The following is a 22761-nucleotide window of genomic DNA, read 5'->3' on the forward strand; positions in this document are numbered from 1 at the left end:
GGTGAATCCTCTCACCCCCCGCATCTCTGGCCTGTACCCCAGCTCTTGTATGCATAAATAAATAAATCTTATAAAAAAAAAAAAAGAATCACCTAATCACAGAAGTATTGAATTAGGAGTTGGGATTAGCCATAGGATCATGACAGATATTAACTCTGAGCTTTTTCCCTCTTATTTGTGAAGAACTTCTGCCTGCTCACAAGCTGTTAAAAACTCTAAATAAGATCATGGATGTCAAAGTACTTTGAGATTGTGAAGCACCAAATACTGCTTGTGAGAGAATGATTAAGGCATTTGACATGAAAGGGCCTTGAAATTTTTTTAAAGATGACCTGGACAGAGGTGGAAGTGCCCAGTTTGTGCCTCTACTGTGAAGCTGAAGGTTTTGATTTCCACTAGGCTATAGTATTCAACTGTATAAACCATTTAGTACCTTATAATTCATAACCAAAGTGATTTGTGGAACAGAGGACCCCAGATAAATTTAAATGCTATAAAGATAATAACATATACTCATAAGTTTGGTTTTGCTCTCTTATTTGGTAATTAAGACTCTTTTACTGGCCATAATGCCAAAAAGATGAAAGGCAGCAAAATATGTTTAATATTATTTACTTTGTTTTCCCCCATTATTTGACTGTTGGGCTATAGAATGGGATTTCATTTGTTTTACTTGGGAGTATCTTTTCCTTAAGTGAAAAGTACAAACATCTCAGAGTCTTGCTAACAGTTGAAAGTAACTATTGATCAGCAAGAGAATGGAAGAAAAAAAAAACAGGTGAGGGATGGGGAGAGGAAAGGAAGAGGGAGAAAAATCATATTTGAAATGGGAGAAAAAGCTTATATCACTGTTTTAAAAAGTTTCAGGTTTTCTTTAAAAAAAAAAAAGTCTGTCTTTGAGTTCAGACACTAAAATTGAAGTGATTAAAGGAGGGATTAGCCCTTAGGAGGGGAATGAGTAAAACTAGTAAAAGGTGGAAGACAAGTCTTTAGAAGGTCAGAAGGTAGAATAATAGGAAAGAGAAGATGCTCTGTAGAAACATGGTTCCTTAAAAGGCTTTACATAACGTTTCTTTAAAGTGCTAGATTACTATGAGTGTTTTATTTAAAATGTGCTTTCTTAACAAAGTATGCAGTTATTCTCTTTACTCCTTTTGCTTATTAAGTAACCCCAGTGCTATTCCCAGTGCTAACCCCAGTGCAATTCCCATTAAAGAAAAGTATTTTACCACCAAAAGCTAGATGTCTCAATATTGAGAAAATACAGACTGAATTCATTTCCTTTTTTGGGTTTGATTCAGGCTATATTATTGTCTTTAAAATAGTACTTGATATTAGTTTTTTTTAAAGCTTCTAATTTATTCTTGCTTCTGAGTTGTTTTTGAAAAATTTTAAAATGAGCAAAATGTTTTATAAGTTGGCCAGTTTACTTTTACTATGGTTAGAAGCTCTGAAAGTTTCTTTTCCTATCTGGTGAATTTGGATACCTTTGTATTTTATTATTTTGGGTTTTTGTCTCATATCCAATAGCTACTTTTCATAAACACAAACAACTACTCACCTTTTTCTATTCTCTTTTCTAAGTATTTTTTAAAACTACTACAATACTTTTCACTCACTAAATGTGGAACAATTTAATGATACCCAACCCAAAGTATGCAGGTCTTGTTATAAATTCAGCATAATCCAAACAGCTGGTATTTGTGAAAGTTTCTTAGCCAAATAAAGCATTTAAAAGAATATGTCACCTTAGATTAGAATTTTTACAGATAAATTTTGTTTAGGACCATGTTTCAATGACCAATGGCTTTCATTTTATAAATCTTTTGGAGTCTTTAAGCCATGATACTTTCTTTATTCATGATTGTGAGATTGAGTATATTTTTAATTTTGTTTCCCCTTAAAACAGGGATCCTATTCAGAGCTTTGAGCACTTGGCATGCTGAAGTGTTACAAATGAAAACTGTTGCTCTCCTCTAATAATACACTCTGCCTGTTGCAAGTGTTTGAGTAGGACTTCCTTCTTAACCAGTCTGGATAGCCACCTCATAATGAATATACAGGCATACCTTGTTTTATTGGGCTTTTGCTTTATTGAATTTTGCAGATAATTGCATTTTTACCAGTTGAAAGTTTGTGGCAACCCTTCTTGAGCAAGTCTGTTGGTGTCTTTTTTTATATGTTGAAGACCACAAAGGATTTAGAATATTACATAAACTTAGTTGACAAGAAGCCACAGGGTTTGAGAGAATTGACAGTTTTGACAGTTCTGCGGACAAAATGCTAGTCAAACAACAGTGTGTACTATAGAGAAGTCTTTCATGAAAAGTCAGTGGTTCAGACTTTATTGTCTTATTTTAAGAAATTACAGCAGACACTCCAACCTTCAGCAGCCCGGATCAGTTAGCAGCCATCAGCGTCTAGGTCAGATCCTCCACCAGCAAAAAATTATGGTTTCTTGAAACCTCAGATATCAGTTACCATTTTTTAGCAATAAAGCATTTTTAAATTAAGTTACATCATTTTTTCAGACATAATGCTTTTTGCACACTTAATAGACTATGATATAATGTAAACATAACTTTTATAAATGTACTGGGAAACCAAAACATATGTGTTACTGGCTTCATTGAAATACTTTATGCAGTGATCTGGAACCAAACCGGCAATATTTCAGAGATGTGTCTGTGTATTCATGATATATTCAGATATTGAATATAGCAACTATCTTTAAGAGTTTGAGAATTTATAGACTTTATTTTTTAATAATTGATAAGGCCTTAAAACGGGAAATCTTAGTACTCCATGTAATTAGATTATCAGATGCCCTAGTTAGAAAGTAACCTTTGGATCTAGGCTTACTCTGACATTAAACTTGGGTGAAATGTGTCATCTCTGTACTCAGAAGTATCTCTCCTCACTGAGTAAGCAGTTTTGTTTAGTGAATTATCTTCCTTATGCTGTTGTAATCACTAACTTTGAATGAAGTTCTTTACTTGCTCTTTAAACTTGCTCTTTATCACATCAATCCCACATTTTATGCTGCAGAGAAATGTTCCTAATTTAAGTTTCTTTAGAATAAAATTGTATTTTTATATGTAACACCAGCCCATAGTTTTTTCGTTTTCCTTCTGTGGAAACTGCTATAATAATTTTTAGTTCTTAAGTCAAAAATAATTATTTTTCTTACTGTAGTCCCCCTCAGGATATTTCATCTAGCTACAAAACAGAAGGTTTTATTGTTTCTGTTGGAGACAAAGTAAAATAAAAAGAACTTTCTTCTTGAAATTACATTTTGTTTGTGTAATTCTTTCTTTAAAACACCCTTTTTTCTGACTATAAAAGTAAAACATGCTCATTAAAAAAACAACAACAAAGTAACAAGAAGTGTAACTAAAGGAGGCAATCCCTGTCTTCATGCTGCATCTTGTCAAGTAGTTCCCACAGTGATTATGCCAGTGTACCACCACATCAGCCATATAGGAGAGTTCGAGTCTCTGGGTTCTCCCAGTGTTGCTATCTTTAAAGCTAGCAGTGTACATGCCTTAGGGGAAAGTACTAGTTAGTTTGTATCAACTTTTTATAATTTTTACATATGACTCATTAATTCTAATGAGAGCATAACCTGAAGCTTGTTAGTTAAAAAAAAAAAAAACAACTTTGTTAATAAATTTGAGGTACACAGAGGGGAAACTTTTTTTTTTTTTTAATGTATTAGGTTACTGTCTTATCTTTCAAGGAAGGAAATCCAAAAATGGGGATTAATTCAATCACTTATTAAATAAGTGTTTATTCCTGGCTTGCTGTGTGCCAGACACTGTCAGGGTGCAGCCACAAAACAGATAAGAATCTTCCTTTTTACATTCCAGATACAGTATAATAGATGACTTTGTGCTGCAGAAAAAAATAATGGAGGAATAGGATTGTAGCTCTAGTGGGGAGAGAATTACATTTTTAAGGGTGTCAGGGATGGGCTCACAGAGGCTCAACAATGGTAAGGGAGTGCGCCAAGAGACTGTCTGGGGAAAGAGTCACCAGGCTAGGAAAGGATAAGGACAAAGCCCTGAGGCAAGAACTAACCTCTTCTGGCTGAGGGACCCTGAAGAAGGGCGATGTGGCTGGAAGGTAGTGCACAGAGGAGAACGTAATTGGAGATGAGGCTGGAGAGGTAGGTAATCAGCTCCAGGTTGTGCAGGCCCTTTCAGCCATTGTAAGGACTTGGGTTTTTACTCAGAGTGAGTTGAAAATCATTGGAGGTTCCGTTCAGAGTCCATGATTAAAAAGTAACTCAAATATTTGTATCCTGACTCTGCTTTTTCAAAAGCTTTTGTTTGTGATGATAATTTGGATGTTAACAATGGCCTCTGGTGAGTAGTCCCAGAAATACAGATTGTGAGTATGGCATTTAAATTCTAAGAAAGGAAATATAATAGGAAAGCCTGTGTTACAGGTATTCATTCATTCCTGGTAGGCTCTGCTTTATTACCAAGTTCTCATCCTGAATTGTCTCGGAAAAAAAAAAAAGTTGTATTTTGTGCATGATATTGTATTTATTCTTAGGCATTGGAGGAATACAAACATATATGTCTATACATACACTCTATTAGATTATTTTAATTTTGTATGTTTTGGATATTTTATTATAAATATAACAAAAATATACAAAATGTAACTGTATAAAGATTAACTATAAAATGCAAATACCTGTATAACCACCAGTTAGATCTAGAGATGTGTCCTTGCCAATACCCAGAAGCAGCTAGCTATGTGTATCCCTTCTAAATCATAACCAATACTGTTGCTCAGAGGTATCATTATTCTGACATTTGTGATATCATTTCCTTTTTAAAATGTTTTACTATGTAGGATTCGTTGCAGACCGGTATAATTTACTTTTGATTGTTTTTTAACTTTGGGTAAATGGAATAATAATGTATGTGTTCTTTTGTGTCTGTCAAAACCTCACACTACGCTTATAATATTTATCTATGTTGTTATATAGAATTGAAGTTTATTTTTATTGCCTTACGGCATTCTGTTATATGAATAAACCACAATTGACGTATCCATTTTACTGTTGATGTCTTTGGCTGTTAGAAACAATGCTGCCATGTGCCTTCCTGTTTGTGTGGTATGCTGATGGACAAGTGCAGGAGTTTCTCTGGGCCATATTTGGGAGTGAACTTGCTAGATCTTTGGTTTTATTAGTTGTATTGATTTGTCCTACCAGCAGTGTAAAAGTATCCCTCTTCCTGCCAGTCCTGACCAATATTGTCAGACTCTTTAGATTTTGCCAAACCTTCCTGGCTAAAAATTTCAGCAAATGAACTGAGAAACCAAAACCTTGCACTTAAAAATTAAAGAGTAAAGGACTAAAGTTACTGGGTTTTTAATTGCAGGTATTTGGAGCATTTTCATTTAAGAGTGGGTTGATATCATTTGTCTACAAATAGTTACTTACTTACAAGTTTTAAAGGTATTTATCTGTCTACCCTCAAAGGGTAGCTATGTCTCTGTCTCTCTGTCTCTCTGTGTTTTACCACTGTCTTAAAGAAGAGTACCTTTGCACAGTTGGTGCTTAGTAAGTAATTTGTTAAATGAATTTGACCTGATTCTTGCTACTCTTGAATCTAATCAAGACTATCCTGTTTTAACATTAGTAGTGTAGGATAATTTTTGCTGACAGCTCATAGTATCCAATCTTGGTTTATCAATATAAGAGTTTATTTGTACTGATATGCCAGGTAAAAATAGTGTTTACATTTTAAGGAAAAGGTTCTGTTTTTAGAGAATCACCCATTATGTATGCAGTATTTCACTTCCCACAAAAGGGAAGATAGAATTTTCTGCCTAGGTTAGACTCCTAGATCCTTGCTACCATTCTTACCTCTGTTTTCATTTTGTGTCACTTAGTCACATATGGGAGATTATTAAGGTGGTGGTGATGAGAATGGCAATTTTGACTAGTAAATCCCAACAAATATTATCACCTTGCTTTTATAAAATTTTCCCTTTTCAGAATAGTCAAAGTAAGTAAAGACGTCTATGAGATTTCAAAATCTAGTTAAGTCTGATTCATCATCTCTATTTCCAACAGAGGTTTCCTGTTAGACAAGACAAATTAGAGTCTTTCTACTGACTTAACTTGGTGAGTTTTTACGTAGTTTTACTTTAAACATAGTTTAAAAGCATGGAAAAAAAGGCACAATGAAATGCATAGAAATATTTACTATGATTTTAAAAAACACACATCTTGAGTATAAGCTACTGCTTCATTTCAGTGCAAATAGTATGTAAAGTTGGAAGTCACATAAGGTAAGCATGTAAGTTTTTTGGGTTTGTTTTGTTTTTAATAATGAACATTACAAATAGTGTTAAAATCTTTTTCATGAGTGGCTTCAAAAGAAGTTTTATTGTAATGTTCTTTCCTGGAGTAAACCAGAACTATTTGTTCACATCTTCTCTGGAGAAAACTGTTTATGTGATAAGGCTTTACACTAATGGTGGAGGGGAAGGAAGATGTTTGGATTTTTGTTTTTAATCAATGATGATGATATGTGATATAAAGACCATAGAGTAAGATTGTTTCTTTCCTTCGAAAAAAATCTTCAGGCAAATTAGAATTATATCTTACAAAAGACAATACCTTAAAGCAATTCATGGGCTTGATTTTATTCTATAAAAGGAGTTTGATTCTGATTAGATTGCCTTTGTGTATGTACTTTAGATCTCATCTCTCTATAGGTAACTTAAAATCTCTCTGTTATTCTAGATAGCGTCATAAATTTTTTACTTTGTGGTATGAAGTTCTTGTTTCAAATGCTTTTTTTTTTTATAGGTTGTTACAGAGTTTTATTGGATAAAAATAGGTTTTTTTTTTTTTTTTTTTTTTTTTATATATAGAGGCATGTTTTCTTTCTTTCTTTATTTGTTTGTTTTTGTTTATACATGCACTGGGTACAGTCAGAAGCGCGGGAGGGTGAGAGAACTCACCAGAGCCAGAGCGGGGAGCAGAGCAGGCAGAAGGACCGAAGTACACTGCTGAGGGGAGCAGCGGGCGGCAGGAGAGGTCTGCGCACCATGCGGGACCCTCCTCCGATGGCCGGGGAGCAGCCGGGGATCGAACTGGCGCCGCAGAGGCCGCGGGCAGCTTCGCAACCCAGCGCTCAACCGCTGCGCCACCGGGGAGGCCCTAAAAATAGGTTTTACTGCATTTTAATTTTTTAATTTCTAATATAAATCATTGGGAGCCAGGGAATTTCTGTGAAGACAGACATTCTGTATAACTTTTCCCTGTTTTGTGTGCCTGGAGGGTTTTACTTTTTCCTTGGGTCATGAATTTTAGAATTTCCTTTGTCCCATTTAACTTTACAGTGTTACCATTAACATAGGTATTAGCTTATTTTTAACAACTTTAGAAGGAGAGAGAATTTATTTTCTGCATTGGTTTCTAGGGAAGAGGTATGGGTATATGTATACACTCATCAGACTTATTCAGTTCAGTATAGTTTGGGCCTCCCTGATGGCACAAGGGGTTAAGTCTCACCATTATGCGGCTATTGGCAGCCATTGCAGCATGAATTCCATCTCCTTTCAGGGAGCTGACCCATATGGTGCAGCAGACCTGTCCTGTCTTGCCCACTGCTCCCCTCAGCAGTGAATTTTAGTAGATCTGCCTGTTCTGCTCCCCATTTTGTCTCTGGTGAATCCTCTAACCCCCCATCCCCCACCTCTGCCTACACTCCAGCTCTTGTATGCGTAAATAAAAAAGTCTGCAGTTAAAGGAGAAAATTAAAGCATACATATACCTTCATCTCTCATTCATAGTGGGAGGTTTAGGTGTCTGTCATAAGGAAAAGTATCTCCAGAGAATATTGAATTCTGTGCTGCTAGACAGTAGTAGTGCTGAACAAAATTGGTTGCCTTTGTGTAATATACCAAATCCTTTGAGCAGGTGGGCCTTTTCAGCTTCTAAATTAATGAATATATTCCAAGTTGTATGCCCTAACACCAATTTAGACTTTATTTGGTAAGCATTCTTTGGGCCCTTTCTGTCGCAAAATTGTATTAGCAAGAAGTATTTTTAAATGGCTTAACTAAAGTGTAGATGACCAAAGAGAACTGGAGGTTGAATTTGATTTCTATTAAAGGCTAAGGACCCTCTGGGGTTAAGCAACTTTTGCCTATTTGTTTCATGAAATGACTTCTGTATTTGAATTCTTTGCAGATTGGACATGCTTAAATTGTGTTTGGGCCAAGTCTTTCACCTGTTTACTATTTGAATTTTATAAGGTTCTTCATAGTTATAGTTGAGTGAAGAAGGAGAAACACCATAACCTCTCAAATCTCAAAACAGCTATGGGAATATGACTATATAATAAATAGAATCCTCTTAGCCATAAGGTTGTATCCCTCTTCTTCCTTCTCCTCCTCCTTTTAAATTCTGTTCAAGTTCTTATTTTAGAATAAATTTTTGCAACCTAGAGGAGAAGTCTTTGATAACATGTGGGATATGTTAAAATCTTCATCTTTCCTAAGGTTGCTCTTTGTGGCCCTAGAGATTTTTGCCTAAGCCAGTCAGTGCACTAAACACACTATTATAATTTGTGGGAAGAGAGAAGTTGCTGATTGTTTGGTTCTGCCTATCTAACTTCATTTCTAAAGGTGTTTTGCTTTGGAACTGAGGTCTACTTTGAAGTGAAATAGCCCCTTTATAATCAGGTTTGTTTGCTGATTTGGATTCATGTTGTTCCATTCAGACATCTCCCAAGTGATGGATTTTAAAGGTGATGTGAGGAGAAACTTAATCTAATGAACCCTATCTTTTTGTTTGTGTGTTTTTTAAGTGGTTGGAGGGTTTGTTTTTTTTTTCCCTCCTAGCAGAGGTTCTGTAATTAAGAACAGTAGCATAGCTATCATCTGAATTGCTACCACATAACTTCATGGTATTAACCCAGACCTTGTCAACTTGTGCTTGTTGCAGTCATGGTTTGTCCTGCAGGAACCTATATCTAATTTTGTTCCCCAGATGTTGTTATGTAGATGTATTTAGCTCAGTAATCATTTGTGCCTATGTTAAAAGGCAAAACAAAAACTCAAAACTTCTTTGGAAGATCTAAGGGATACAAGCAATCCTGTAAGACTGTTTATTGGCATCCGCCCCTTTCCAGGACAGACCTTTGCATTTAGAGCAAAGCACGCATTGTATTCTCACTGGGCATGTTTTTGGTGTGGGGAATTATACTAATGTGTCTATATCAACAACTCTTACATAAAGAATAGTTTTTAAGGTGAGAGAGTAGATTTCCCAGCCCTTAACTTAAATTGGCAGTAATTTTTTATGTTCTCTGACTTTTTTGCTAACTAGAAAAGTTACATTCAAAGTGTGAACTGTTCCATATTTTAACCTTTAAGCTGTCTGTAAGGTCTCCTTGGGGACAAGGACATTTTGTAGTTATTTATAACCTGTAGAGAAAGGCTATAAGGCTGTAAACAGACAGCACACACTGAGGTTTGGGAGTCAGTGAGAGCATTGTTGGTTATCCCGCTGCTTTCTGTGACTTGAGATTCCTTCACTTACATTGTTCATCTCCATCTTGACTGTCTGGATAAGCCTTACTAATAAGACTTTTTCTATAAAACTTCCCTTGTTACACTTAGATTGAGGAGAAAGAAGAAATAAGCCTTTTATGTACAAATGCATAAGGTGCTGACCTGCATACATAATACCATACTTGCTTCTGAATTTTCTTTATATATAAGTTGCAAGAACAGTTCAGCTCTTAATTAGATAAGTGTTTGGCTATAGCAGAAAATATGTTCTACATCTTAGCTTGATACAGAAGAAATTTAGGTTTCTAGACATGATTTAAAGATATATATGTATATATGTTTTTATATATGTGCTTATATGTTTGTTTATACACATAGATATTTATGTTCATTTTTCTCTGCGTGTTTATTTTAAGGGGATAACCCTAATGTCAGATATGAAAATTATAGTCATATCTAAGTAAATGCTAAGAATCTGCCTCAATTTTCTCAATTTTTTTGGTATAAAATTTAACTTGAAATATTTTAGAGGTGTAGCCTGACTTCCTCATAGCTGCTACAGTGGTTATTCCTATAAGTCAAGGTTGACTTATTCTGGAAAATGTGCTTATATTACCGTTGTTTTGTTGATTCAGGAACTCCCCCATTTAGCCCTCAGGCACCTTTTTTCTCCCAGGTTTTCTGGATTTTTTTTTTTTTAAATCAAAGAAGAGTTTGGGTTTTGTAAGCAAAGTCTTGAAAATTAGAGTGAGCTGTACTATTGGTTTTTCTCTTTTGAAAAGTGTGCCTGGTTTCCTGTAGTGGTTACTTATTTAGCTAATTTTCAAACTTTAACCTTTTAACTAGAACTCATTAAGGAAAAATTTGATCCCAAAAGACAGTGAATATAGTTAACGCCCAGTTATCAACATCAATTTTATTGAACAAATATTTATTGAGTGCCTTTTATGATACCACTTAGGCATAAGAAATGCTGATTTTTCATTGAGTTCAATTCTAGTGGGGAAGACGGTGAACAAGAGAAATAAAAACAAGATAATTTCAGACAGTGGCAATAAAGAAGAAAATAAAATAGGGTGATGTAATTAGAGGGACAGGCTAGATGTGGAGGTTATTTCAGGTCAGGGGGTCAGGGAAGATCTCTCTGAGGATATTGCTTTTAATGGGAGACCTAAAGATTAAAGAAGCTAGTTATGAAAAGATATGAGGGAAGAAAGAGCTTTCCAGACTGAGGAAAGAGCCCGATGTGTTCAACTGAATAAAATGAAGGGCCTGGGTGACTAAAGCATGGTAATTGTTAAGCATGGTGATAGCTTGATAATAATGTTAGATGGGAGGTACGCTGAGGCCTTGACATGGTGGTCTAAACACACATGTTGGTCATAACAAAAGGTAGATTTTATTTGGATAGCAATGGAAGCCAAACCACTGAAGAATTCCTATCTTGTCTTTCACAAGAATAGGTTTTATAAACCATCTTACAACTTAGAAAAATTAATTGTAAAAGCTGCTAATTCCTTTTTAATTTATTATTTGAAAAGGTAGTATGTTCAGATGGCTCAAAATACAAAAGGACAAAAGGGATACAGTGGGAATCCTCCTTTCTACCCAGGTACCCACTTTCCTTCCTTCCTTCACATATATAAATATATATATATATATATATATGTATATATAAAACAAAGAAAGTGGAATTGCTGGATCAAAGGGTATATGCATATCTTATTCATTCTGATACACATTTCCTTCCATAGTTTGTTAACAATTTATACTCTAATCAGAAATGTTCTCTCTTTTTTTTAAATATTTATTTATTTATGCTTACAAGAGCTGTGGTGTAAGCCAGAGGTACAGGGGTCAGAGGATTCACCAGAGAGAGTGGGGAGCAGAACAGGCAGATCTACTGAAATACTCTGCTGAGGGGAGCAGCAGGTGAGTCAGGAGAGGTCTGCTGTGCCATATGGGTTACTCCCTGACCAGCCGAGGATCAAGCTCGTGCTGTAGTGACTGGTTATAGCTCAATAGCACTGTCTTTAACCCCTGCACCACCAGGGAGGCCCAGAAATGTTCTCCTTACCCTAATTGGATCTTTGCCAATTCATTGGGTAAACCAGTGAGTGGTTTAATTTACATTTTTCGTACCATGAATGAAAGTGGAACACATTTTCATATTTTTAAGAATCATTGGTGTTTCCATGTCTTTAAAACGTGGGTTTTTTGGGCTTCCCCGGTGGCGCAGCGGTTGAGCACTGGGTTGCGAAGCTGCCCGCACCTCTGCAGCGCCGGTTCGATCCCCGGCTGCTCCCCGGCCACCGGAGGAGGGTCCCACATGGCGCGCAGACCTCTCCTGCCGCCTGCTGCTCCCCTCAGCAGTGTACTTCGGTCCTTCTGCCTGCTCTGCTCCCCGCTCTGGCTCTGGTGAATTCTCTCACCCTCCCGCGCTTCTGACTGTACCCAGTCCTTGTATAAATAAATAAATAAATAATAATAATAAAATCTTAAAAAAAAAAAAAAAAACGTGGGTTTTGGCCATTTTCTATTAAGTCGTTGACTTTTCTTCTTGATTAAAGCATTTTTAAAAACAAAATCAAATGCAATGTTATATGTCAATTATATCTCAATTTTTAAAGTGCAGTCATCTTTATTTTTACATCATTGTTCATTTTTGTACAATATTTGATTTCTCCCCTCAGGTGAAATCCCCAAAAATCTCCCACCGCCATGTTACCCATGAGCCATCATCATAGTCCCTTGTGTTCTCCCTCCCCCCTGCCCAGTTTTGACCCCTTTCCTTCCCTCTTCCCCCCTATATATCTTGAATCTATAATGTGTCTGCTAGTTTTGTCCTTTTTTCCCCCTGATCCTTTGTTCAGCTTCCCTCTATTCCTCCCATAAGTGAAACCATCCAATATTTTTCTTTCTCCTGACTTCACTGAGCTGTTATCCCTTCCAACTGCATCCATGTTGCTGCAAATGGCATGAGTTTATCTTTTCTGTTTGCTACATAGTATTCCATTGTGTGTATATACCACATCTTGTTGATCCACTCATCTGTTTTGGGGCATTTAGTTTGTTTCCATATCTTAGCCATTATAAATAATGTTACAATAAACATAGGCCTGCAGGTTTTCTTTCAAATGAATGTTTTTGTGTCCTTTGAGTAGATTCCTGGGAATGGGATTGCTGGGTCATATGGCAGTAACATTAAAAATACAGTCATCTGGGCCTCCCTGGTGGCGCAAAGGGTTAAGACGCAACCTATGAAGCTCTCCGCAGCCAAAGCGGCAAGAGTTTGATCCCTGGCCAGTTTGATCCCTACCCACATGGTGCAGCAGACCTCTCCTGACTTGCCTGCTGCTCCCTCGGAAGTGTATTTCAGTAAGTCCGCCTGTTCTGTTCCCCACTGTCTCTGGTATATCCTCTCATCCCCCCCCACTTCTGGCCTGTACCCCAGTTCTTGTATGCATAAATAAATAAATCTTTAAAAAAATGCAGTCATCTTTAATTTGTAATTTCCTGTAATTTTCTTCCTGTAATTTTTCAAAGCATAAACCTGACAAAAATAGGAGAAACCCCAGGTTTCCTTTGTTTATTGAGGCCCATCATGATTGTCATTAGTTCATTTTAAGAAGCATTTCTAAGTTTGAACAAAAAAGTACATTTAACATTTTGTTAAACTAGATTGAACTGCAAAAAGTTTACCCATAACAGATATTCAAAAATCATTCAAACTTTATAGAGAGGAAACTAGTACGACCTGTATTAATCTGTCATTGGGATAGTGAGAAGTTATTACCTCCTTAACTGTATATGATTAAGGACGCTGTAATGGAAGAAACATAGACACTTTGTTGAGATAACATCAATTTTTCAAAAATGAATATACCCAACACTTTCTGTAGGGTTTTTGGGGTTTTTTTTTTCCTGTCAATAATCTTTTTGGCAGCTTTTGTTTTGGAAAGGCAAATGTCTCTCAGGTTTAAAATAGTTATGACATTGGGATTTATCCTTACTTGGAAACTGTACAAGGCTTTAAACCAAAAGAAAAAAAGTGATAGGCTTTTAAAAAGTCCCTAACAAACAGTCCTTTCTCAGGAAGCTATGTTTCCAGCCATCTAACTTGTATGTTTTTGTGTATTATGTTAAATCACATAAAATTGCTAAACAATTTGGCATACAAAACAACAGTTTTTACTGTTCAATCTATTATCTTTATAATTTTCTTCCTGTAATTTTAAGACTGATAGATAGATATAAGACTAACTCATAGATACCATGTATGCAGTATGCCTGTGGTTTGTTTGTTTTTTTTTTAAATTTTCTGGTTGACTAAATTAGCTTGACTATGGAGGAATGCTTATAGGGAATAAAAGAAAGATAAAAAATAACTGCACAAAGTGATAGTGAAGGCAAAGATAAACAGCTGGGACTACATCAAATTAAAGAGCTTCTGCACAGCAAAAGAGACAATAACAAAAACAAAGAGAAACCCCACCAACTGGGAGAACATTTTTGCACCCAACACTAATGATAAAGGACTGATCACAAAAATCTGCAAAGAGCTGATGAGACTCAGCAACAACAAAGAAAATAATCCAGTCAAAAAATGGGCAGAAAAGCTAAAAAGAAACTTCTCTGAAGAGGAAATGCAAATGGCCAACAGACATATGAAAAAATGTTCAACATCACTTGTAATCAGGGAAATGCAAATCAAAACTACCATGAGATACCATCTCACACCAGTGAGAATGGCACATATTAAAAAAACTAGCAACAACAAATGTTGGCGAGGGTGTGGAGAAAAAGGAACTCTTCTGCACTGTTGGTGGGAGTGCAAACTGGTCCAACCACTATGGAGAGCTGTGTGGAGATTTCTGGACCTACTAAACATAGAGCTTCCATATGATCCAGCAATCCCACTCCTAGGTATTTACCCAAAGGACACAGAAACATCAATTCCAAAGAGCACCTGCACCCCTATGTTTATAGCAGCACTGTTTACAATAGCTAAGCTTTGGAAACAACCCAAATGCCCAAAAATAGATGACTGGATCAAGAAGATGTGGTACATATTTACCATGGAATATTACTCAGCATTCAAAAAAGATAAACACATGCAATTTGCAGCAACATGGATGGCGCTGGAAGGGATCATGCTCAGCGAAATAAGCCAAAAAGAAAAAGAAAAATACCGGATGGTCTCACTCATAGCAGGAATCTAGAAAACTTAAATAAGGGACCAGGAAAATGAATATAAGAAAGTGAAAATCAAAATCAACAAAAAACTATGAACCAGAGACACTTTTTGGGGGGTGGGGGGCGGGAGGGGAAGGATTGGGGTCAGAATGGGGCGTTTGCAATTGTATGGGGGAATATAAAAATAAAATTTATTATTTAAAAAAATAAAATAAAATAAACTACTGCAGAGCATGGCAAAAAAAAATAATAATAAAAATCATTTAAAAGAAAAAAAAGTTTATAAAACCTATGTTTATAAAAGTTTATAAAAGTTTATAAAACTTATGTTTTATAAAGAATTGTTGGGATTAACCTAAAAAAAAAATTTGGAGAAAATAGAAAAAAAAAAATAACTGCACAAGATGTCTGTGTAACATTTTTTAGCAAGCATAGTTCTGCATATACTGCAGCTTAAACTACTGGGACATTCCCCCTGCTATACAGAGAATTCACTCTCTATACTAAAAAAATCTTGGTTATGTAAGATTTCAGTTCAAATTACTGATTTGTGTTTTCAAAATGAAGGACATTACAACCAGTCTTTCCTTGTAGAATGAAGATATACTTGATACTGATGAAAAACTCGCTTTTGCCAGGGCTGATACATGAGGGTGCCAGCCTAGGAGTTTTTAGCTTTGTGAATAAATTTATGATTCTTATTACATTGCAAATTCAATATACTCAGTGCTGTTCAGAGGTTTCTTCTAAAGATATGTGAAAGAAACAAGCAGAAAAAGTTAATGAACTGAATGCAACTGGATAAATGTTTCTGTCATCGAAGTATTTTTGCGGAATGCCTTGTTCTAGGCAGGCAATGCTAGATGCTAAGGCAGTACAAAGCAAAATAGTTGCAGATTTCCTTTAAGGAACTTAAAGTTACAGAAATTTTTATAAGTGTAAGCAAATGTGGAAAAGAAGTACACCATGTAGGTTGACTTAAAGCATTTCTGTGCTTGACACATGCACAGATTATTCTGACCGCATGAATATATTTTCTTTTTCGATTCTGTATATTCTCCAAAGTTTAACTCTCTAGTTAAGAATCATATTATACCTGGTGACACAAGGGGTTAATAAGCATAGTACTGTGAAGCTATCTGCAGACTCTGCAGCCCTGTATGAGTTTGATCCCGGCAGCCAGGGAGCTACCCAAATGGCTCAGCAGACCTCTCCTGTCTCTCCCGCTGCTCCCCTCAGCAGTGTATTTTAGTAGATCTGCCTGTTCTGTTCCCCACTCTGTCTCTGGTGAATCCTCTTACCTCCTGCACCTCTGGCCTTTACCCTAGTTCTTGTATGCATAAATAAATAAATCTTAAAAAAAATCATATTATATTGATAGACTTGAATCTCTTGTCAAAAAGATTAATGACATCTCCTAGTCTCATAATACCTGCTGGGAAGCATTCTGTTAGAGGTTACTATTAGTTGCTAACTGTGATACTACTTTCATTGGAATTTGAGCAGTGTAAAGTTGACAGAGATATTTTAAGGCTTATTTCTTGGTGTGACTCAGGTATAACCTTGTAAGTCAGGATTTAATAGAGTGAACAGGAAAATAAGTGGTGATATATAGCAGACATGTTCAGCCTCAGACTTGTCAGCATATTGGGAAGTTTGCTAAGCTTTAGAAAATAAATTTCTCATTAGAGAACTTGGATGGTCTTGTCTTAACTTGTTTAAAGCCGGAAACAATATATTTTGTTGTAAGTTGTCTCCTACAAAGGTTCTCAAACTATGACCCTCAAATAGACCTCCTCTAAGATTGTTTTTCTGCTGGGCATCTACAGCAGTTGGCATGAAGTGCTGGAGACCTCCTGTAATACCAGGCCACTTTGCTGATGAACACTTTGCCCATAGTGCCTGCTATGAGTGAAATTAATTAGATTTGTGCTAGCCTAGTCAATTTCCCTCCCAGCAGGTTGTGTGGTTAGAACTCCTCAGAATCTAAGGATGATTCTCCAGTTCTACTATCTACTGGGTTTTGAACATTTTTAAAAAATTGTGAAAAAGGTAATTTTTTAAAAAAGGACTTGGCTACAGAGTAAGTGAGAAGCAAAAAAAGAAAAAGATGGCCAAGATCAAAGTACAGTAGTATTTTCTTTCTGCTTATAATAATGGAGCATGGTTTGGTAGCAACAATTAAGACATTAAAATAAAATTTGTCCTTTTCTTAGGCTTAGAGAATTCTTATTCTTAATCCTTAGATAAATTTGAAGTATTTTCTTAACTTCAAAATAAAATCGATTAGTATTTTAAGAACTCAGTAGAGCTCTACACCTCGAGAGCCAAATTTTACTCTCTGAACGATCATGTGAAATTCACATCTTCATTCCCAACCCACCCAAAAAATAGCTTTAAATAGGAATTTTGAAATTTCCTTCTATCCTCTACTGGCAGCAATGAACCTGGGATTTGTAAAACTGTATAAGGTGCATTTTGTGAGAATGTGTTTTCCATCAAATGCAAACCTACCTTGATCACAGGTGATCAGAGTTAGCATTTACTTTCTTTTCTTGATGTTACCATGAAATTAAAGTTGAATGAACCAAGGAAGTCCAAATGCCAGTGCAGTGCTTAGTTTGCTAGCTTAAGTGAAATGAACACATTAGGTCACTTGCGTCTAGGTACCAGGTCCCCCTGCCCTGTGCATGGCAGGCTGGCATCAGCCCCAGGAGAGTGGAGCAGGTCTGCAAGTCCCTGCATCGCAGCGGCGCGTCCGTGGCGAGAATTGAGAGGAGGAAACGGCAAGGATAGGCCCAGGAAAACGAAGAAATGGAGCAGCCCATGCAGAAGGGAGAGGAAGACCGCCTTTTGGGAGGGGGCGAAGGCCACCAGCCAGCAGGAAATAATAGGAGGGCACGGGCTCGCCGACTTGCCCCTGATTTCTGGTGGGCCATACCCAACAGGCAGGTCAATGACAGGATGTGTGGAGATGGAGATGATATGGAAATGTTCATGGAGGAGATGAGAGAAATCAGGAGAAAACTTAGGGAGCTGCAGTTACGGAATTGCCTGTGTATCCTTCTGGGGGAGCTCACAAATAACCATGACCATCATGATGAATTTTACCTATGCCTTGACTCCTGCCAGTTTTCATAAAATTAATACTGTGAGTCCCACTGTTCTGTTCTTTTTCCTTGCATTTTCCTGATAAGCCTTTACTGATTCGTTTGCTGTAAACCTTAGGTAATTTTAATTTCCATGTGTCGGTGGGTCCTGTGTTAGCAGCTTCTAACTGGAGATTGCCTTTGCACCAGTCTTTTTTTCTGTCAACAATTTGCATGAAAACATGTAAAGTTAATAAAGCAGTTAAGAAGAAAAAAAAAAAAGCACATTATGTGTATAAGACTGTTAACTCTGTTTGTGATTACAAAGGATGCTTTAGTTCAAATGCCCATGGACTAGTATTTAAAACCAAAGTGGGGACTCTAGTAATAAAAAGTGTATCACTCTGAGAGGGTGCAAATATATGTTATTAATCCCTCCATGCTTATTACTTAAGTAACTAGTGAATGTGAATGGAGTGATTTTCTGGTTACTCATTTATACCTCTTTCTACAAAGGATTTGAGGCCGTTTCCAAAAATACCTAATATATAAAAGAGTAAAATGAACAGTTGGGGGAATTAAGCAAAGGAATTAATAACATTAAGAAAATAATAAAGCTATTATAGAATGAGTATATGATCCTATATTTAGTATAGCATATAGAATGAGCATATGAATTTATAGTTTAAAGAGGTGGCTCACAGATTTGTATCAGAGTTCCTAGTAACCAAGCAAAGAGGGCAACATGGTCAGTTATAAGATTTATATTGTCTTGTCTATGGCTGAAAACAAGCCAAGCATTCAGTAAAGAAATTTCTCCCTTCAGTATTATAAAGCCAGACAATGTGATATAATGAAGCATATCCTTACATTATCCCTATAACTATGGCAGTATATTTTTTTAAAAAAGTGGAACAGTACCAAGAATAGTATACATTCAAGTAGCTATCATACTAAGCTAAATGGGCATTTGTATTGTCATATTTGCCCCAGATTATCATTTTAAAAGAAACAGATAAACAGATAAAATGTTAACCAGTCTCATTCATCTCACTTGCTTTCTCATAGCTTGTCAGTGAATCTGATGCATTGCTTGTCATTGTTATACTTCTACTATATGTATATATCTGTGAATAATATATAAATCTTAAATTTGCATAAATAATGTATTACACATTAACATTCCCGAATTTGCTGTTTCTCATCAGCCTTTTGTTTTCTCTCATTTCTGTGGTGCTACATAGATCTAGTTCATTAATTTTAAATATTGGAATATTGCTTTTCATTCTGTGGAAATAACTCAATTTAGTTATCTGTTCCTTCCTGATGGAGTTTTAGTTTGGTTCTAGTTTTTCATTATTATAAACAATTCCACGTTGAACACCTTGTTCTTTCATGTCTTCTTGTCCTGTATTGCAGAGATTCTCTAGGGTTGTGGTTCTCAAAATGTGGTTCTAGGATTAACTTATATGAATCACCTGGAAACTTGTAGAAATGCAAATTCCTGGGTTCATTCCAAACCGCTGAATCAGAAATGCTAGGGGTGGGAACCAGCATTCTGTTTAATAGGTGATTCTGTTGCACGCTGAAGTTTGAGAACTACAGTTCCTTAAAAGTAGAATTACTAAGTCATAGGGTACATGTATTTTCAGCTTTAGATATAGCAAAATTCCTATCCAAAATATACATACTAATTTACACTTTTACCAGCAGTGATGAGAGTTCCCTATTTCTCCTGGTCCCCATCCATGGTATAGCTGATTTTTTTTTTGTTTTGTTTTTTTTTTTTGCTTGTTAGTCTGACAGGTGTAAAAATGTTTGAGCTATTTTGTTTTATTTTATTTGGTAAACTATTTTTTTAGGGTTGGCCTTTTTGTTACTGATTGTGTAGAAAAATTATAGATCAGTTCATAAATTAATAAAATTAATCCCTTTGTCACATATTGCATGTCATTCCCCCCATTTGTCTTACATATGGTACTTTAAATTTATACCATATTTACCAATTTTTTTAATGGATTTTGTGTAGAAAGACCTTGGAGGGGAGAATTTTGAGTTGTATTTGATTTGCTACTGGAACACCCTGCTGAGAAGTATAACAGTTATTTGAAAATGATCTGAGGTTTATAAGAGTTCAAAGTTAAAGAGATTTGGGAAACATTTATATAAAGGTAGAAATTTGACCTTGTTGGGGTGGATAAAATTTCCCTGAAAGAGAATGTAGCTTGAGAAAATGATTGAGTATTAAGCCATGAGGAAAAACAGGGGAGGATAATCCAGTAAAAGAGATTGGGGAATGATTATAAGCAGAGCAAAGAGAAGAATCTGAAAAATCAGTAATGGTGAGTAGTAAAGGGGAGAGATCTTTAATGCTGTAAAGAAAGGAAACACATTTAAGAAAGGGGTAAGTGTTGCCCATCAAGAGATCAGTTCACAATGGGTTGAAGAATAGTTTGCAATGAAGGTGAGTTAGATAACAAGGTTATTTTTCCTTTAGGGGTATTTGTATGGAGTATTTGTGCCCTCAGGAAAGGAGAGAGTGACAAGGTTGTAGGTGGTGTTTGCAAAGCTGTTTTTTCTTAGGCATTCTTTCCATTGGATGTGATTTATATGCTCCTTGAGTAAATCCATTTGGTAAGATAATATTAAATATTGTGCAGAGGATTAAAATAAATACAGTGTTAACGATTGTGAGTAGGAGACTGCTTTGGATTAGATGCTCTCTGAGGTTAAGGTTTAAATTTAGGAGCTGAATGCTAAGGAGTTCTTTGAATGATAGGGGTAAAGCCCTCCAGGCAAGAGATAAAAGTTTTCAATCTCTAGTAGGTTAAATGGAAAGATAGAATTGTGTTCCATTAATCTAATAAAATTCTCTTGTCTCTTGGGTTGAGCAGGGTAAAGAGAAAACAGAAATCTTTGTCCCCTGACTTTGGGAATCTCGTTTAACCTTCAAACTGGCGATGTCAAGGGTTCCAAGTCCTCCACCTCCGGCAGAAATGTCGAGTGGCCCCGTAGCTGAGAGCTGGTGTTACACACAGGTAAGTTCATGTTTTCATCTGGTTAATCTTAAATTTGGGGAGGATTTAGTGGATGAAAGGAATAATTTTCTTTCCCCTGTTGGGTTTCCTGCTTTGTTTGGGACATAATTACCAAATAGCAGATAGATACAGGTATTTGTCTGCTCTTTAGTTCTTGGTTTCTACATAGAATCTGAATGCCTTTGGCCAGTGGCTTTCACTGAAGGTTGAAAGGGGGGAGTCTTTGCAACTAGATCCACTTACACTACCCCGCTTGCCCCCATAATGGCAATGTGTTTCTCTGTTGGGCAGTTCTAGGGGGAACGAGGTTTGAGATTTGCAACCACAGGTAGAACATCAATATCCCAATTGTTGTCAAAGGCTTCTCTGAGTGCAGAGGCTCATTTTAAGTATGACTTATCATCTGCTTTCCCAACCCCGTTCGTGTTTTTCTCACTTTTGATGGAAAGTGTTTCTCCAAAGCTGAGAAAAGTTATGAAAGCAGTGGGTCACTGTGAGATTTTTAAAATATGGAAGCGGGACCTAATGTGAGAAAAAGCTGACCAAACAATGCTATCTTCTATGGGAATCATGCAGAGGAGAAGGGAGGAGAAATGATTATCTGATCTTCAGCCTGTTTTTTTAGGCTGGTCACTTCCTCTTTAATGGCTTCCTGGTTTTCTATCAACAGATCAAGGTAGTGAAATTCTCCTACATGTGGACCATCAATAACTTTAGCTTTTGCCGCGAGGAAATGGGTGAAGTCATTAAAAGTTCAACCTTTTCATCAGGAGCCAATGATAAACTGAAATGGTGAGGAAGAATACATAATAGTTGTAAAAACCTTTCTGTAAGTTGTTTTGCTTGGTTTTATGGAGTCTTGACTAGAATGTAAGATCTTTGAAGGCAGAGGCTTTGTTTTGTACTTAATGTATTACTTAGTGCTTAGAACAGTACCTGGCATTTACCTGGCTGTTCTCTGTATTTTTTTAATTAAGTCAGTGATGTCAGGCATCAGTAAACTCAAAGGATGTGGAGTTTTGTGAGTAAAGAGGGTCAGTGTTGTGAGTGTTGACTAGTTGGCAAACAAGTGTCTTTTTAAAAGAAGTGATAGCTACTCAGCTCCAGCTGACCATAACCAGATTTTCTGATTTTTCAAGAAAATCTAGATTTTAAGGTAAAATACTTTGACTTTTAAATTGTCTGTTTTAAACAATAAAAGGATATTTATTTGCTTATGTAACTGAAATGCCCAGGGTATAGAATGAGTTTGAAGGTAGTTAATCCAGTTAGATTAAAATCCAGCTAATCTAATCCTTAATCCAGTTAGATGAGGTTCCCAAAGTCTCTCTCTGCTCTGCCCTGTTCTCCACACTGTTGGACATCTCAAGTCTAGCTTCCCTTGTGGTTGAAGAATGACTGGCTGTAGCAGTGGATGTGACTTAACTACCATCTAACAAGTCCTTGAACTTTTCTCTGGACTGTGTGGCCAAGATGATGTCATACCCGCTGAATGTGTTAGGTCTGGGTGCCCTCAACTAATCCCTGTGGCAAAGGGAATATGATATGGGAGTGGGGCTAATCCCATCTAAACTATTGTTGGTCATGAAGAGGAGCAGGCAGTTAAGTGTCCAAACCATGTGCTCACAGCAAAGATAAAACTTCATTCCTGGGAACCACCAGTTTTGACCTCTGATAACATTAATTTAGTATTTGTTGGCTGTATACATTAAGCAATCTACTACTACATATAAGAGAACCCTTATATCTTAAGCATTGCATTTAGATCCACATCTTTCATATAATGCATAGTGATTTTTGTGGCATATGAAATCACTAGAGTGGCACTGGATTGGGCCACCTGTTTGGAGAAGAATCAACATTGACAAGGCCTAAGGATACATATG

The 22761-nt window shown here is 36.4% G+C and overlaps 2 protein-coding genes across 6 annotated transcripts in view; both read left to right on the forward strand.

Moving 5' to 3' along the window:
* SPOP (speckle type BTB/POZ protein) overlaps window positions 1-22761 on the forward strand; it is a 65186-nt gene that overhangs the window by 25426 nt on the left and 16999 nt on the right. For 3 of the 5 annotated variants that reach the window (XM_037494896.1, XM_037494897.2, XM_054689577.1), the window contains exons 2-4: window positions 6098-6148; window positions 20732-20875; window positions 21546-21667. In XM_037494896.1, the coding sequence (XP_037350793.1) occupies window positions 20798-20875; window positions 21546-21667 (200 nt within the window). In that variant the 5' untranslated portion in view covers window positions 6098-6148; window positions 20732-20797. The remainder of the gene's footprint in view (window positions 1-6097; window positions 6149-20731; window positions 20876-21545; window positions 21668-22761) is intronic. The other 2 variants (XM_054689576.1, XM_054689578.1) reach the window with 1 other exon arrangement.
* On the forward strand, window positions 17019-18294 carry LOC119232707 (protein BEX3-like). Its single transcript, XM_037494898.2, has one exon. The coding sequence runs from the start codon at window positions 17563-17565 to the stop codon at window positions 17887-17889; it is 327 nt and encodes a 108-aa protein (XP_037350795.1). The 5' UTR covers window positions 17019-17562; the 3' UTR covers window positions 17890-18294.

The sequence above is a fragment of the Talpa occidentalis genome, unplaced genomic scaffold, assembly GCF_014898055.3.
Source record: "Talpa occidentalis isolate TD23 unplaced genomic scaffold, MPIMG_talOcc4v2.1 talOcc4.7, whole genome shotgun sequence".
Classification (NCBI taxonomy): Eukaryota; Metazoa; Chordata; class Mammalia; order Eulipotyphla; family Talpidae; genus Talpa; species Talpa occidentalis.

Bases quoted from the DNA above. Each gene is read 5' to 3' on its own strand.
- LOC119232707 (XM_037494898.2), top strand. From the start codon at position 17,563: ATGGAGCAGCCCATGCAGAAGGGAGAGGAAGACCGCCTTTTGGGAGGG.